General features: G+C 51.0%; 1 protein-coding gene across 2 annotated transcripts in view; it reads left to right on the forward strand.

Annotated features, from left to right (window-relative positions):
- The window catches only part of PTPRA (protein tyrosine phosphatase receptor type A), a 130,644-nt gene that overhangs the window by 111,780 nt on the left and 1,696 nt on the right, over nt 1-17,168 (forward strand). For both annotated transcript variants that reach the window (XM_082050210.1, XM_082050211.1), the window contains 16 exons: nt 163-247; nt 1,937-2,010; nt 4,455-4,591; nt 6,386-6,476; nt 6,927-7,003; nt 8,094-8,130; nt 8,609-8,706; nt 8,844-8,963; nt 10,113-10,279; nt 11,825-11,960; nt 12,697-12,846; nt 12,965-13,058; nt 14,229-14,305; nt 15,801-15,935; nt 16,385-16,510; nt 16,923-17,074. In XM_082050210.1, coding sequence (XP_081906336.1) covers nt 163-247; nt 1,937-2,010; nt 4,455-4,591; nt 6,386-6,476; nt 6,927-7,003; nt 8,094-8,130; nt 8,609-8,706; nt 8,844-8,963; nt 10,113-10,279; nt 11,825-11,960; nt 12,697-12,846; nt 12,965-13,058; nt 14,229-14,305; nt 15,801-15,935; nt 16,385-16,510; nt 16,923-17,074 — 1,756 coding nt within the window. The remainder of the gene's footprint in view (nt 1-162; nt 248-1,936; nt 2,011-4,454; nt 4,592-6,385; nt 6,477-6,926; nt 7,004-8,093; nt 8,131-8,608; nt 8,707-8,843; nt 8,964-10,112; nt 10,280-11,824; nt 11,961-12,696; nt 12,847-12,964; nt 13,059-14,228; nt 14,306-15,800; nt 15,936-16,384; nt 16,511-16,922; nt 17,075-17,168) is intronic.

Consider the following 17,168-nt stretch of genomic DNA (forward strand, 5'->3'; position numbering starts at 1 on the left):
CAGAGCGAACCACCACTGGAGAAACGGAACCTTACTTAATACTATTAATAATATTAATATTAATAATATATTTTGCAAGCAGCAGTTGTAGAGCTCTGCCCTGTTAAATGCTGGCACTTGATATTCGCTCTTCATAACCCCACTTTTCTTTTCCTATTGCAGATGAGACTCCGATTATAGCTGTGATGGTGGCCCTGTCTTCCCTTCTAGTCATAGTATTTATTATTATTGTGCTGTACATGTTAAGGTAAGAAATGCTTTAATGCTGACTTCCCTTAATTGGCAGAAATTAATTACTTGAGTGAACAGGAATAAACCTTTTGTGCTGTTTCCGAAGCTGAAGGCTGACACAGCCGGTGTTTGCAAAAGAAACCTGTAAGGATAATGAAAATTATGTTTGTGGTTATTTAGTAAATGATGCTTATTCCTTTGTATATAAAGCTGATCCTTGTGTGGGGTGATGCCTGTTCTGCTACTGAAAATGTCATGTTTAATAGGATGGATTCAACCAAAGTCCCACAAGTGCTGTTACAAAGCAGGTGAGGTTTCCTTGCAAGGTTGAGGATGAATTGAGAAATCCAGGGACTTGAACACAGCGCCAGAAAGTCCTTTGTGTGATATTCCTGGATTCCCACCTGGATATCGAACGTGATCCAGCATCCTCTGCCTGAGATACCAGACCTGCGTACAACCAGAGCTTGTTGAGAGCATTAGGTGATGCTGTAGCTGGAATTATAACTAAAAAAGCAGCCTTTTTAGGTCCATTTTGAAAAAAATCCAAACATCTGGGCTGCTCAAAATGTAGTGTTCCCTCATCCTGAGTGTATATCTACTCAGCTAAGAAAGCTCACCCGCACTAAACATTTTAATGTACTCAACAAGTTGCTGATTAAATAAGTAAGAACAAAATTAAAGGAAGAGATAAAACTCTCTGCTTAGCGATGGAAAAATTCCTCTCGTCTCCTGGCCTCGCAGGGGGAACCCGCTGAGAGTTTTGCCTCGGGAGTTGGGCAGCAGCAGAATTCGAGTCCTCCCCACCTGGCTTCCAGCCCTTAATAAAGTCAAAAAATAAGCCTTTCTGTTCGCAGCCGCCTACCCGGTGATTCAGCAAAACCCTGAATTTCGGGCAAACGGAGCATAAGCATCTGCTTCCCGTTAAAAGCACGTGGAGACGGGTTTTGCTGCAGGGGGACGGATCAGCCCGGGGTTTATTTGCTTTACTGAATCAGCCCGTGGAGCAGGAACTCCGTGGGGTGTCCCCTATAAAACGCAGCCTTAAAGCTTCTCCTCATGGTTTTCACCTTGCTCTGGTCTCCTGCGGCCTTTCCAGATGTGGTCACTTAAAATTTACACCCGTGGGTGGGATTTTAGAGATCCCAGAACATCTCGAAGCTGATTCCTCAAGCCGTAAAGTGAGGAAAACCCTTTGTGGCTGCATCTCTCATCCAGAAGGTGCTTCTTGGTGGTATAGGGCAACAAAGATGATTAAGGGAGTGGAGCATCTCCCGTGTGAGGAAAGGCTGAGGGAACTGGGGCTCTGGAGCTGGAGGAGACTGAGGGGTAACTCATTCATGGGGATCAATATGGAAAGGGGGAGTGTCAGGAGGATGGAGCCAGGCTCTTCTCGGTGACAACCAATGATAGGACAAGGGGTAATGGGTTCAAACTGGAACACAAGAGGTTCCACTTAAAAATGAGAAGAAACTCCTTCCCAGTGAGGGTGCCAGAGCCTGGCCCAGGCTGCCCAGGGGGGTTGTGGAGTCTCCTTCTGTGCAGACATTCCAACCCGCCTGGACACCTTCCTGTGTAACCTCATCTGGGTGTTCCTGCTCCATGGGGGGATTGCACTGGATGAGCTTTCAAGGTCTTCTTCAATCCCTGACATTCTGGGATTCTGTGTATCTACTGATGTTCTCCGTTCCCTTGTCGTTGATAGGTTCAAGAAATACAAGCAAGCAGGGAGTCACTCCAACTCCTTTCGCTTGACCAACGGCCGGACGGATGATGCAGGTGAGACCCACGTGGGCGCGACACAGGGAGTAAAAAACACATCTTGTAGGAGGAATAAGCTTTGTTCGGATCAAAACGGGTCAATGCAAATGTTCTTCAGGGTAACAATGGAATCTTGTTTTTATCCTGCTTGGAACCGGCTGAAATCACCTAGTGAAATAATGAGAAATTCTCCTAAAAATCATTAAAAATTACAAAAATGACGTAAAACCCTCAAAGTGGGAGAAGCGAGGTTGGTTTGTGCCCCTTCTGAGCTGCCCACGCAGGGTCTTTCCCCTTCCAACACAGCAATAAGACACTTGTTGGGCGTGTGGCCAACGTTGTGGCATCTTTTACTGGGCAGCTCGAATGGAACTGGGAACACACCAAGTACTGGTTTGCAGGAAATGTGTAAAAAGGAAAATAAAGACTGTGTTCCTTAAGTCTCGTCTTGGAAAGGCTTGTGAAGGTGGTCCTGAATAAGTTAAATATAAATAAATTTAAAAAGATACATAAATAGTCCAGAATAATATAAATATTATACACCAGAAGACTAGGAAAGCCCATGGATGCAGTGACAGCGCCTGGGGACTCAGTGGACTGGATGCCACGGCTTTGTCCACCCACATTATATTTTTGCAGGAAAGTGGGGGTTTTATCACCTACGTTTTTATTTGTTTCTTGTTCTGAACTTGCCCTGTTTTCCATGATTTTGGAAAAACTTTTATAGAATGAAAATCCGCTTCCCAGCTCATTCCAGAGACAAAATGTTTGCCCTCACGTGGTGAATATTAAGAGGGGTGATCACTTCCAACACTGAACTATTCACGGTTCCTCTTGAGTCTTCACAATATCTCTTTGGCTCAAGAAGCATTTTATTGAAAAATTACATGTTTGAGGAATAATTAAATATCCTTGTACCCTTTCAGATTAGGATTAAAACCCCCACGCAGATCTTCGCACTAACTGTAGGCACCAAACTAACATTTCTGAGAGAAAGCACCAAAGTAAGAGCTGAAGAGGAACCACCACCAGTTAGACCCAGTTCAGATCCTTCTTTTGAGCTCCCTCCACATAAACCAAACACCTTTGGAGCGAGCGCTAACTGAAAATCAGCACGTTTTTCTAACGTTGGCAGCTAAGACCTTCCCTACCCGTTTTACATTTTTACGAGTAAAGGTGTGAACTTCATAAACTGTGGGGTGTGTTGGTGTAACCTGCCGTGGTCTCTCGGCTTTGCTGAGGAACCACAAGCAGCAGCTGCCTGGGAGTCACGTCAGGGTGATGGGGCCAAACCTTCCGTGTGAGTGAGGGTGAAATCTGAATTCAAAGCAAAGGGATCTTCACCAAGCAGTGTTGATGACTTAGAATCATAGTTTTGGTTGGAAAAGACCCTCAAGATCATCGAGTCCAACCATTCCCCCACCCCTGGCACTGCCCCATGTCCTGAGAACCTCATCTCCGTCTGTCCAACCCTCCAGGGATGGTGACTCCACCACTGCCCTGGGCAGCCTGTTCCAATGCCCCACAGCCCTTTGGGGAAGAAATTGTTCCCCACATCCAACCTCAACTTCCCCTGGCGCAACTTGAGGCCGTTTCCTCTGCTCCTGGCGCTTGTTCCTGGGGAGCAGAGCCCGACCCCCCTGGCTCCAAGCTCCTTTCAGGCAGTTCAGAGATCAGAAGGTCTCCCCTCAGCTCCTGTTCTCCAGCTGAACCCCCCAGGTCCCTCAGCCGCTCCCATCACACTTGTGCTCCAGCCCCTCACCAGCTCCGTTCCCTTCTCTCAACTCGCTCCAGCACCTCAAGGCCTTTCTTGGCCTGAGGGGCCCAGAACTGCCCCCAGGATTTGAGGTTTGGCCTCCCCAGGTCCCAGCACAGGGACGGTCACTGCCCTGGGCCTGCTGGCCACACCAGTGCTGGTACCAGCCAGGATGCTGGTGGCCTTTTTGGCCACCTGGGCACACACTGTCTCATGTTCAGCTGCTGTCACCAACACCTCCAGGGACTTTTCTGCCAGGCAGCTTTCAAACCACTCTTCCCTTAGCCTGTAGCATTAAGTGGCGTTGTTAGACTTGATCCTCATTGTCCTGTCCTGCCTCTCCAACAGCATAATGCTCAGCCACAGCATACTGAAAGCTTTTCATGTTATTACAGCATCCCCAAATTTTGTGCGCTGTCCATGGGAAGAGCAAAAGACCGGGTGGTGTTCAACGCCAGGCTGGACGGGGCTCTGAGCAACCTGAGCTCGTGACGATGTCCCTGCTCATGGCAGGGGTGGCACTGGGGGAGCTTTGAAGGTCCCTTCCAACCCAAACTATTCCATGATTCTATGAAAATACAGGGCGGTGAGGATGCGAGCTGGCCTTAAAATTGAACATCGTGGGGTGTGCGAGGTCCCTGTGCCCAGCCGGGTTTGGTGAGCTCTGGGCTGGGTGGGCAGCTCTGACGTTCGGGTGTCGTTGCAGAGCCGCAGAGCATGCCGCTGCTCGCCCGCTCCCCCAGCACCAACCGCAAGTACCCGCCTCTGCCCGTCGACAAGCTGGAGGAGGAGATCAACCGCCGCATGGCCGACGACAACAAGCTCTTTCGGGAGGAGTTCAACGTGAGTGCCTTCGCTTCTTGCTCTTCAATCCCACAGGCTGCTCTCAGTGTTGGGCTTAAGGTGGAGAATGGGGAAAATTCTGGTCTCGCTTCATAGAGCAGGGACAGAATTTTGGATGAATCAGAGCTGTGGTGTGCTGTGGTACCTGGCTTGGGAAACCGAATCGACCAAATAACAGTGCTGGTGCTGGATGCCGTGCTTCAGAAGAGCTTCTCTGAGAGCTTCACAGAGGGACTGATGGGCTGCTTGGTCCACAGGGGTTTCTCAAAGGGCTGCGAGGTGGGAGGATTCTGTCCCTGAATCTGCTGTGGGGCTGGAAAAGCCGCTACCCCTCACATTCGCTACAGGGAGCAGAGGTTTGTTAGCAAGCAGCACTATGAGGTTACATTTTTTGGATTCAGGAGGTGTCCTGGACATGTTGGGATCTTCCAGAGCTTCCTTGCTGGCTGCTTTCCTCCCAGGAGCTGCCTCCATCCTCCTGGTCCTCATGGCTACAAGGGGGACATTGCCAACGTGAACGGCCTGTCAGTCATCATCTTAAATCCACAAAGAGCCAAAACAAGAGCTCTGACAGAGAAACAGAAATGACCCCATCTGTTTCAATGAGCTGTTAATCCTGAAGCAGAATGATGGCAATTTATCAGACACCAGAGTGAGGAATAATTCAGGTACTGTGGTTATCCCACTATGCTGGAGCGGTTCTTCTGAGCCACAACTTCTTCCTGACGTTGCTGAGCTCTGCAACTTCTTGTGGCGATAAACCTGTTTCACCTTGGCATGACAAAGACAGGGGACAGAGTTAAATAACTGGTGTATCCCAGCACGTAATGTAGGAGATGCTGAACTCCCTGAGCAGTCCAGCAGCCTAATTAAAGAAAATCTGTTAATCCAGTTGTCTGCACTGCAAAGGTGTCATCTGCAAATACCTAAAACCTGAGGTCCAAGGCGTGATGTGACAATATGAGGATGATGAGAAGATCAAAAAAAAAAAAGCCACTTGAGTTTCCCAGCTGTTGAACAACTTGATACTGTTCCTGGCTACACTCCGATGAAACTAGATAGGTGGAATGAACCCCCGGGGAGATGAGGTTTTCAGGTTATAAATAATACAAATAAAGCCTTGAAGACTTCCGCTGCTGAAACACGTCTGTCCCGTCAGCTGGAAAGGATGGTGAATCCCTCCAATAGCTTCTCGTCCCCTTCGCTGTTCAAAGACATTGTGGAATAACCATTCTGGGAAAGCACGTCCTCTGCTCAAACCCGAAACCTGTGACCAACACAGCATCGCCCGTGACCCCAGCACCCCAACCCACCGGTCCCTGGTGCTGCTGGATGGAAAATAACTCCCTGCATGGATGCTCCTTCCCATCACGGGGTGTGCTTGGGCCATGGAGGTTCATCGCAGGGGTTTAACTAATTTTAGCATTGTTGTTAATGGAGGAAATCTCAGCAGGAGCCTCTGCGGGCAGAATCGAGCTCCTGCGTCCCTGTGCTGGTGGGTTTGGTGTCAGAGGCTTTGCTGCCACCTCGTGTCAGTGGGTCCTGAGGTTTAAGATATCACATTTTTCGAAGAGATTTGCTCTCTCTGGTCCATCATGGGTTATTTGAATGGTCTCCTTGGGCATGGTGGGAACAAGGAGCTGTTGTTGGGGTGGAGGTGAGGGCTGTGGGTGGTGGGAACACGACTGAAGGGGATGCTGAGATACAGCATGCGCCGACATGCCAGCCGTGTTGTGGATACTGCCATGCCATGAGTACAAACATCACGGAAAAACCCCTTTTCTGCCATTTCAGGCTCTCCCAGCGTGTCCTATCCAGGCCACGTGCGAAGCTGCTTCCAAGGAGGAGAACAAGGAGAAGAACAGATACGTCAACATTTTGCCCTGTAGGTAGCAGAGCTGGTTGGGCTGGGTTGAGAGGAACACATCTTGGGATCCCCATTCCTTTTACTGGGATGGGTGAAGATGTAGTTGAGGTCATTTCCCATCCCAGATGTGTGGCTGCATCTCCTTTAGCTTTAGATATCTATGAGGTGGAGCTCCCTGGAGCCACCAGCAGCAGGAGGTTGTGGAAAACAAAGTGGGTGGGAAATGCTGAAATGGGTGGTGTGGGGCAGCAGGCTGGCCTGGGGCTTCCTCAAATGTGAGTGCTCTGCAGGTGAAGAACTTCTTGGGTGAGGTTTAGCACCTCTCCAGGCTTAAGGGAGAAGAATTTGGGGGCATAAAGGTGTTTGTCTTTGCCCAGGCCCCACTCCAACACTCGGCTTTCTCGTTACACCAGATACCAGCTGCATGGAGGGAGTTGTTTTTAATGCAGAGTTTTAATTTGCTTCCAGATGATCATTCCAGGGTTCACCTGACTCCTGTCGAAGGAGTTCCTGACTCCGACTACATCAACGCCTCCTTCATTAACGTGAGTTTTGTCATTTGAAGGGGAAATCTCCACCAGCTGAGCCCCGGCTGACAATGCCTGGTACCCCCAGGACCGGGGGGCTTTTATGGGGTGTGACTTGTGCTACCTCCTACATTAACATCTCCCCAGCTCCTCCAGAGCAATAAATTACACTGATTTTTGATCTCATAACCTTTGTGTGGCCGTGACAGAGCTCACTGTGCTCCACTCCATGTTGTAAACCCAGACAAAAGTGGTTGGAATAGGAGGCCGGGAGCTGGGACTCATAAATCCTGGCTGTATCTCTGCCATCGCTTGGTGGTTTTGCCACACTCACATCTCTTCCCACCTCTCTTTTCCACACTTACACTCCTCAGGGTGCTGCAAAACCGAGCTGGCTGGTTTGGAAGGGGTCTGGAAACTGTTCCTGTAGGAATTGGGGATTTCTCATTAACGGCTGATGAGTGGTTTCTGATTAATGGCTGGTTAATCATCAGTACTTCCCGGCTCGCAGGCCTGGACCTGGGAAGGGCATGAAAAAGAAATCAAGTGATGCAGCTGAAATCAAAGCAAGATTGCCCTGCTCTGCTCCTTGGAGGAGATGAGTCCGATATGATTATCAACATATAGCTCAAATAAATCATACTTTGAGAGAGATGGAGGCATGTGAAGAAAAGCAAGACCCAAAAGAGCTTTATCCTTTGCTCAGCAGGAAATAAATATCCATTAGGAAGTACACAAAATCAATTCTCAGGAGTTCAACAGCCCGGTCTCCTTAAGATTAATCCTGATTTTCGTGGGATGCTCTGGATGCAGGGTCTGGTCCCAGTGGAAGAGCTGTTGGGCACTGCCACATTAGTGCTCTGTGCCAAAAAATGGGGTCACCCCCCCATTACCTGAGCATGGGGAGCATTTCCTTGGCACAAGGACCCTTTGCACAGGGATTTTCCATCATTTCTGCACCCCCCCATCAGTCCTGTTTCTCCCCTTGGAGGCTGCAGGGAGTGAGCAACAGAGCAGGCAATGGCTCAGTTTATTAGTGCTGTAGATGCATTTCCTGACTTGTTAGACAAATCCTTATGTTTTCATTTGTCTCTCTTTTTCTCTCCAGGGGTACCAAGAGAAAAACAAGTTCATTGCTGCACAAGGTAAATGCTCGGTTATTCCCACAGCTCTGTCTGGTGGAGGTTGGGTTGGGGTCCTTCTGCTCTGCGAAATTGTGCTGGTTTAACCACAGCACAACACCTTGTGGGGCTCCCCTGGTCCAAAGGAACGTGGCTGGTTAAAGCACAAAGCTCAGGGACAGCACTTCTGCGATGACGGACACAATTTCCCTGGGTGACCTTGGGCAAGTGGTTTCCATGCTCCATTTGTCTGATTTCCCCTTCCTGGGCTAACAATTTCTTCATAAAACATACCCAAAAAGCTCAGCTTTTCTGTGATAGGATTGTTCCTCGGCTTAGCCGCCATTCCTGGACACCAAAACACTTCCTGTGCTGACATCTATTGGCAAAATTGTGTTGCATCATCCACGACGTGTGACTTCGCACACTTGGGTTTCAGTTCAGTCCCAATGCTTGAAGGGTTGATCCCAAAGACAACATTTCTTTTTTACCTCCTTCTTAGGACCAAAGGAAGAAACCGTGAATGATTTTTGGAGGATGATTTGGGAGCAAAACACAGCGACAATTGTCATGGTGACCAACCTGAAAGAGAGGAAAGAGGTAGGTGCCAGGAGGCTTCGTGGGCTGGTATCTAACCCAGCTTCATCCCAGCCTGGCACATCTCATGCCCATGGGCATGTCTTGGAGCCGATCCCAAGGGACCGGAGCTCACCTGCTCCTGTTTTCTCTCCCCGCAGTGTAAATGTGCTCAGTACTGGCCGGATCAGGGCTGCTGGACCTACGGGAACATCCGAGTGTCCGTGGAGGACGTGACGGTCCTGGTGGATTACACCGTGCGCAAGTTCTGCATCCAGCAGGTGCCAGGGTTCATGTCTCCCGTCCCATCCCACCCCATCGCATCCCTCCCCTCTCCACACTGGGCATCCAGCAGCTTCTCCTCAACTCCTCTGAGGTGCCATGAGAGCAAAGCTGGGATGAAATGACCCAAACATCCAGTTTTAACCAGAACTATTAAGAATTTACTGACCTGGGAGCCCACTCCCAGCAGTTACCAGCGTGGCTGTACTGAGAGCGGAGATGCTGGAGTACGCAAGGGCTGAAATTCAGTCGACGTGCTGTTCATAGAATCACAGAACAGTTTGTGTTGAAGGGACCTTCCCAGCTCCCCCAGTGCCCCCCCTGCCATGAGCAGGGACATCTTCACCAGCTCAGGTTGCTCAGAGCCCCGTCCAGCCTGGCCTGGGATGTCTCCAGGGATGGTTCATCCACCACCTCTCTGCCCAACCTGGGCCAGGCTCTCACCACCCTCAGGGCCAACAATTTCTTCCTCATTACCATTTTCTACCTCATTATTGTTACCAGTATCAGTTCCTGCTCTCCCCCACAGATACACAATGCCCGCAAATAATCAGATTTATCCGATGGGCGGAGACAAAACCCAGCGCCGCATGCGTTGGTTCTGATTGTTTTCCCATCTGTTGCTACATTTTCTCATCCTCCGAGGAGGCTCTGGGTGCTTTAGTCACTCTGTTTATTTTCCTGCTGATCTCAGAGGCCAGCAAGGAAGAGTTGAAAACCCATTTGGACTCTGAGCAGGGTTCTCCTGAGCCTCACCCCTCTCTCCGATGGCCCAGACATGGGGTGGTTTCCTCCCCTGCATTTAATTGAGGACCTTGTGGACAGAGGAATGGGAAGCATGAAGCAGCAGCATCTGTTTGAGCTCACTGAGAATGAAAACAGCAGCTTCTGGCAAGTTGGAGGCACAGCCGAGGCCAGGCTGGCACCTCTCACCCCCAGGAGGTGGGATGTGATGCTGGGTGATTAAAATGTCATGTTTTTAGAGATTAATTTGGGCCTGGAGCCTGGGTCTGTGCCCTTTCAGCTAGTCCTTCTTAAGCCATCCAGCTCAGTCTTGGGGCTGCAGCTCCCTCTCTGCCCTCACTTTTGGGGGAAGAAAGGAAAATCTGAGTATTTCTCATTAATCTGAAGACACATTTTCCCTTCAGGTTGGCGACGTCACGAACAAGAAGCCTCAGCGCCTGGTGACTCAGTTCCACTTCACCAGCTGGCCCGATTTTGGGGTCCCCTTCACCCCCATCGGGATGCTGAAATTCTTGAAGAAGGTGAAGACGTGTAACCCCCAATATGCAGGAGCGATTGTCGTGCACTGCAGGTACGTCCTGCTCATTTTTATTTAACTTTCCTGTGTTAAATGGGAATGTTCCACACAGGAACGTTAAAAAAAAAGCATATGAATTGAAGGAACTTCTTGGAATCAGCGATGTGATGGTGTGAGCAGCTCGTGCCGGGTTTGGGTCAGCTGGATGCTGAGTGAGCCAAGCTTGACATCACAGCTTGGCGTTGGTGGCATCTCCCTTGGATTTCCACTGCCCTGGGCATGTGAGGGCAATATCCCTTGTTGTGAGAATGCAGAACTCAGCTGACAGCGGGACTGAGAGCAGGGACTATGGTGTTTGACCTCCTGTGGGGTGGGTTCAGGCACAGCAGCGAGGCTGGGAGAGCCACAGAGCCTCCTGTCCGTGTTTTGGTAAGGGAAAACCCCACAGTTAAAGGCAGAGAGGATCCCAGAATCCCAGACTAGTTGGGGTTGAAGGGACCTCTGGAGATCATCCAGTCCAACCCACCTGCTCACGCAGGGTCACCAGAGCAGATCACACAGGGTCGTGTCCAGGCAGGTTTGAATGTCTCCGAGAAGGAGACTCCACAGCCTCTCTGGGCAGCCTGGGCCAGGCTCTGGCACCTCACAGGAAAGAAGTTTCTCCTCATATTCAGATGGAAACTCCTGCGTTTCAGTCTGTGCCTGTTGCCCCTCATCCTGTCATTGGGCACCACTGAACAGAGTCTGGTCCATCCTCTTGACACCCGCCTTGGAGATATTGATCAGTGTTGATAAGATCCCTATCATTGTGTCTTCTCCAGAAGACCAAACTCTCTCAGTCTTTCATCATAAGAAAGAAGCTCCAGGCCCAAAGATGCTCCATCTTTATAGCCTCTGGTGGAGTCTCTCCAGTAATTCCTTGTCCTTCTTAAACTGGGGAGCCCCAAACTGGTCCGAGATGCAGCCTCACCAGGCAGAGGAGAGAGGCAGGATAACCTGCCTTGACCTGCTGGTCACACTGTTCCTAATCACAGAATCAAAGAATGGCTTGGGTTGAAGGGGCCTTCCCAGCTCCCCCAGTGCCACCCCTGCCATGAGCAGGGACATCTTCACCAGCTCAGGTTGCTCAGAGCCCCGTCCAGCCTGGCCTGGGATGTCTCCAGGGATGGTTCATCCACCACCTCTCTGGCCAACCTGGGCCAGGCTCTCACCACCCTCAGGGACAACAATTCCTTCCTCATGTCCAGCCTGAATCTCCCTCCTTTAGTTTAAAACCATGACCCCTTGTCCTATCACAACAGGCCCTGCTGAAAAGTCTATCCCCACCTTTCTTATCGGCCCCTTTGAAGCACTGAGAGGGACTCACTCTGCTTGGTGTCCTCATGCACTCTGGCCACAGTGGTTGCTGGAGATTCTCTGTGCCTCTCTCTGCAAAACCCAGGCAACACCGAACACCAGGCTGAGAACCTCTCTCATCTCCCAAACAGATGTTGCTATTTACTCACTGCTGGGAAGCATCTGGCTTACTCCTGGACACTCCACAAGGGACCCCAACACCCACACTGCTGCACTGACTGCTTGTCCCCTCTGCTCTTTCAGCGCCGGGGTGGGACGCACAGGCACTTTTATCGTCATCGATGCCATGCTGGACATGATGCACGCGGAGAGGAAGGTGGACGTTTACGGCTTCGTGAGCCGGATCCGGGCTCAGCGCTGCCAGATGGTACAGACGGATGTAAGTGAGCTGCTGCCGCACTTTTATTTCGACTTCAGAGGTCAATAGATCCCCTTCGCACTGTCAGTGCCGGCCTGCAGCGAAGCCCACGTGAGGGTTGAGCGTCATTCCTCAGTTTAGAAGGATGCAGCGTGATGTGAGCCTTTTGCTGGATCCTGCTCTTTTTAATCCCCTTCATAGAATCACAGAGTCATTTTGGTTGAAAAAGACCCCCAGGATCATGGAGTCCAACCGTTCCCCCACCCCTGGCACTGCCCCATGTCCCTGAGAACCTCATGTCCGTCTGTCCAACCCTCCAGGGATGGTGACTCCAGCACTGCCCTGGGCAGCCTGTTCCAATGCCCAACAGCCCTTTGGGGAAGAAATTGTTCCCCAGATCCAACCTCAACCTCCCCTGGCGCAACTTGAGGCCGTTTCCTCTGGTCCTGGCGCTTGTTCCTGGGGAGCAGAGCCCGACCCCCCCTGGCTCCAGGCTCCTTTCAGGCAGTTCAGAGATCAGAAGTTCTGCCCTCAGCTCCTGTTCTCCAGACTTGGAGAAAGTTTTGTGTCATGTCAGCTTTGTGTGATATAGCAAATACATTCCCACTCCCCATACAGCAGCAGAAAGGTTGTCACCCACTTTTCTGGGGTCTCAGGGGTGGCCACATGCCCAGCGGACACAGGTGGGCAGTGGGGAGGTGGGTTTGCAGCCAGCGTGTGTGCAGAGACTGACGGCTTCTCCCTGCAACCCCTGCAGATGCAGTATGTGTTCATATACCAAGCACTTCTGGAGCACTATCTCTATGGTGACACGGAGCTGGAGGTGACCTCGTTAGAGATCCACCTCCAGAAGATCTACAACAAAGTGCCAGGGACCAGCAGCAACGGGCTGGAAGAGGAGTTTAAGGTGAGCATGGCTGTCGTCCTGGTGAATCTGCTCCGATGGTGCTACCAGGACCACCACGTCCTCAGCTGGTGCTGGGTGGCTCTGAAAGGTCCCTCTACTTTCTCTCTCTCCTCTGCAGAAGCTCACTTCAATCAAAATTCAGAATGACAAGATGAGAACAGGCAACTTGCCGGCAAACATGAAGAAGAACAGAGTGCTTCAGATAATTCCATGTAAGACGTGTTCATCTGCCTGGGGAAGGTGTTCCCAGTGGGTGTGGGGACCATTTGGGTGGGTGTGGGGACAGGAATCAGGCTGGAGAAATGGACCAACAGAGACCTCCTGATGTTTAACAAGGAGAAGGGCAAAGTCCTGGCCCTGGGGAGGAACAACCCAGGCATCAGTGTGTGCTGGGGGCACCCAGCTGGAGAACAGCTTGGCAGGAAAGGACCTGGGGGTCCTGGCAGACACCAAGGTGACCAGGAGCCAGCAATGTGGCCTTGTCACAAGGAGGGACAGTGGTGTCCTGGGTTGCATTAGACAAAGCGTCACCAGCAGGTTGAGGGAGGTTGATCCTTCTCTCTGCCCAGCACTGCTGAGGCCACACCTGGAGCACTGGGTCCAGTGCTGGGCTCCCCAGTGCAGGAGAGACACGGACAGACTGGAGAGAGTCCAGCCAAGGGCCACAAAGATGATTCAGGGCCTGGAGCTTCTCTGCTGTGAGGAAAGGCTGAGAGAGCTGGGACTGGTCAGCCTGGAGAAGGCTCAGGGGATCTCACCAACGTCCATAAACACCTGACAGGAGGGTGCAGAGAGGATGGGGCCTCTTTCCAGTGGTGCCCAGTGACAATGAGCAACGGGCACAAACTGAGACATGGAAGGGTCCTCATGAACATGAGGAAACACTTTCTGACCGTGAGGGTGACCAAGTACTGGCACAGATTGACCCAAGAGGTTGTGGAGTCTCCATCCTTGGAGATCTTCAAAAGCCATCTGGATGTGGTCATGGGCAACAAGGTCTGGGTGGTCCTGGTTGATCAGGGGTTTGGACCAGATGATCTCCAAAGGTCCCATCCCACCTCAATCACTCCCTGCTGTGACTTTCTTCTCAGTAGGGTGATGCTGCTGAGGGTTTGTGTCTCAAGGGAGAAGGGAGTCCCTGTGGTGAGCAGGTCCTGGACTTCTGAGCGTCCCTTCCTCCCTTCCCAAACCAGGGCATGGCAGAAGCAGAACTGAGCCTCCTCATCCCAAACGGGTGCTGTCAACACAAGACTCTCCTTCCCACATCTCTGTCCTCTCACCCAGGGCTTGGTGACTTCACAGCTAAAGGCCACGTGTGGTTATCAAGGAATCCTGCTTTGAAGATGTTTCCCAAAACTTACATCATTTTGTTTCTGTTTCAGATGAGTTTAACCGGGTAATCATTCCAGTGAAGAGAGGGGAAGAGAACACAGACTACGTAAACGCGTCCTTCATTGACGTGAGTCTTCTTTAATCTTCTTTCCATCTTCTCCCAGTAGAAACTCGTCACCTCACTCTGCTTTCTGCAGAAAGGATTTGCCCCCAAGATCTCTGGATTTCACAAGGCTCTTTCCACTTGGCCTTGCTTTGTGTCACCGGCTGGTGCTGGTTTCTTCTCCAAGAAACCCCTGTTTATACACAGTTTCCTTGTGACCCACGGATGGTGGGAGAGAAGAGCTGGAGCTTGAGCAAAGCCTTCAAATTCTGGTCTTACTTCTGCAACTCCAGGCTCTGATGTTGGCTTTGGAGAAGCAGCTGCATGTAGCCATGGAAATGCTTGTTCTACGGCACCGTTCGTTTGGTCAGAAAATATCTGCTAGATTGGGTCACGGAGCGATACACAGATCCCAAACCCCTGGAGAAAAACCAGGTCAATCCCATTTCACCTGTCTGGGTGACAGCGGGTGGCGAGGCAGCGAGGTTAAGTGCTTTCCTCCCTCTGAGGAGGCGCTAAGTGATCGCACATTCTATTCTCATCAGAAACCGTATTAACTTCAGGGATGCATCTTGTATGAGTATTTATCTTCTTGCAGTGATGCCAGCGCTGGAGAAGTGACAGAGCCCTGCTCTTTTCCAGCCCAATTTCTCTCTTCATCTCCTAATGGCACTTTTTTTTTCCCCCCACAAAGGGTGATTACTTCCATGGGTTGAACCAGTAAAACCAACTTGTTCCCAGTTATAACCTCCCAAATTAATTGCTCCCTGAAATCTCCTTTGCTGGGTCCCCGCGGGTTGCTCTGCCTTGTTCTGCATCGAGATCAGAAAGCTTAAATGTCACATAAGCAATTTTTGGTGAGGATTCAATTTCCTGCCTCTGCTGAACTTTGCTTAAATGACAAACTCCAAATGACGAAGCATCTTTAGTCACAGTCTGCAGCGAGGGCACAGGGCAACGTCAGACGCTTTTTTGGAAACAGAAGCACTATGTGGTTGTGGAAGAGCCAGAGTCACCCAGACTATTACTGTTTTTCACAGAATGGTTTGGGTTGGAAGGGACCTGAAAGTTCATCTAGATACATCTAATTTTGCTTACTTCCTTCCAAAAATCCCTAGTAAAAATCATACCTGAAGTATTTGGAGCTTAAGCAAGGCTCTGCTACAACGCTCGGACTTTGCGACGTCGCTTAGGAGTGCTGGAAACCCAAATCTTTCTTCACTAAGTGGATGAGGCCATGAATATAGGGGATATGATCCTCCTCCAGCTGTTTTTCTTTAAAAACTAAGGTCTTACCCCGGTGAAGCGCTGCCTGATGGCACCTCGGCTGCCAAGCAGTGGTGCGGAGAGATGTAGCCCACCGTGAGAGCAAGTTTCCCTGCCCAGGCTGTGGTTATTCACACGGACAGCCATGATGTTCCCAAAAATTCCCTGAGCTTGGTAACCAAACCGTGTCCAGGAGCGTTTCTGCCACCGCTCCCAGCACCTTTTCACCACTAACACTGGTTTCACATCACAGGGTTATCGCCAGAAGGATTCCTACATCGCCAGCCAAGGGCCGCTGCAGCACACGATAGAGGATTTCTGGAGGATGATCTGGGAGTGGAAGTCCTGCTCCATAGTGATGCTGACGGAGCTGGAGGAGAGAGGCCAGGTGAGAACCTGGGGACCTTGTGCTGCTTCAAAGGGGTCAATAAGAAAGATGGGGACAGACTTTTGAGCAAGGCCTGTTGTGATAGGACAAGGGGTGATGATTTTAAACTAAAGGAGGGAGATTCAGGCTGTGCATGAGGAAGAAATTGTTGCCCTGAGGGTGGTGAGAGCCTGGCCCAGGTTGGGCAGAGAGGTGGTGGATGAACCATCCCTGGAGACATCCCAGGCCAGGCTGGACGGGGCTCTGAGCAACCTGAGCTGGTGAAGATGTCCCTGTCATGGCAGAGGTTGGAACTAGATGATCTTCAAGGTCACATCCAACCCAACCCACTCTATGAGATCCCACATGGCTTTGGGCAGCAGCCAGCCCCAGGAGAAGACTCATTCCATTCAAGCCCATGGGAAAAGTACAGGATCTTCACCCTGTCTCCTCCTGTCCTGCTTTCTCAGGAGAAGTGTGCCCAGTACTGGCCGTCTGACGGCTCCGTGTCCTATGGAGACATCACTGTGGAGCTGAAAAAAGAGGAGGAGTGTGAGAGCTACACGGTGCGGGACCTGCTGGTAACCAACACCAGGGTAAGAGTCTGGAACTCCAGGTGGTTTTGGGTTTGGGTGTCCTCAAGCCCCACTGGTGTTTCTGGTGCTTTGCAGTTCCTCTTGCAGGTGCTCTGGCATCTTCAGCTCCATCTTCTCCGTCATCCCAAAATAGTGTCTGTCCCCTTCTTTCCTACTGTTTACCTCCCACCTCAGGCATTTCCTGTCCTCCTGATGGCTCTTCATCCATCCACCTGCCTTGTCCCTGTGCCCACCGCCAGCATCCCTCCTGCTCCCCGTTCCCCACATCCTACCCTGCTCTGTGCCACAGGAATGTCCCCACTCCACAAGCAGCTTTCCTTGGTGGTTTGTTTCCCCAAAGCCTCAAGCTGGTGGGTTTCTTGATACAGATCTCAAGCAAACTGATTGACCACAAACTCTCCTCTTCCACCAGGAAAACAAGAGCCGACAGATTCGGCAGTTTCATTTCCACGGTTGGCCAGAAGTTGGGATCCCCGGGGATGGGAAGGGAATGATCAACATCATCGCAGCTGTGCAGAAGCAGCAGCAACAGTCTGGCAACCACCCCATCACTGTGCACTGCAGGTAAAGCCTGGGTTGGTCGCCCCTCCAAGGGCATCTGCTCTGCAAGGACCTTTTGGTCCTTCAGAAGATGTGGGCTGAGCAGGAGCAGCCTGGG

The sequence above is a fragment of the Streptopelia decaocto genome, assembly GCF_964273445.1.
Source record: "Streptopelia decaocto genome assembly, chromosome: 4".
In the NCBI taxonomy this organism is placed as follows: Eukaryota; Metazoa; Chordata; class Aves; order Columbiformes; family Columbidae; genus Streptopelia; species Streptopelia decaocto.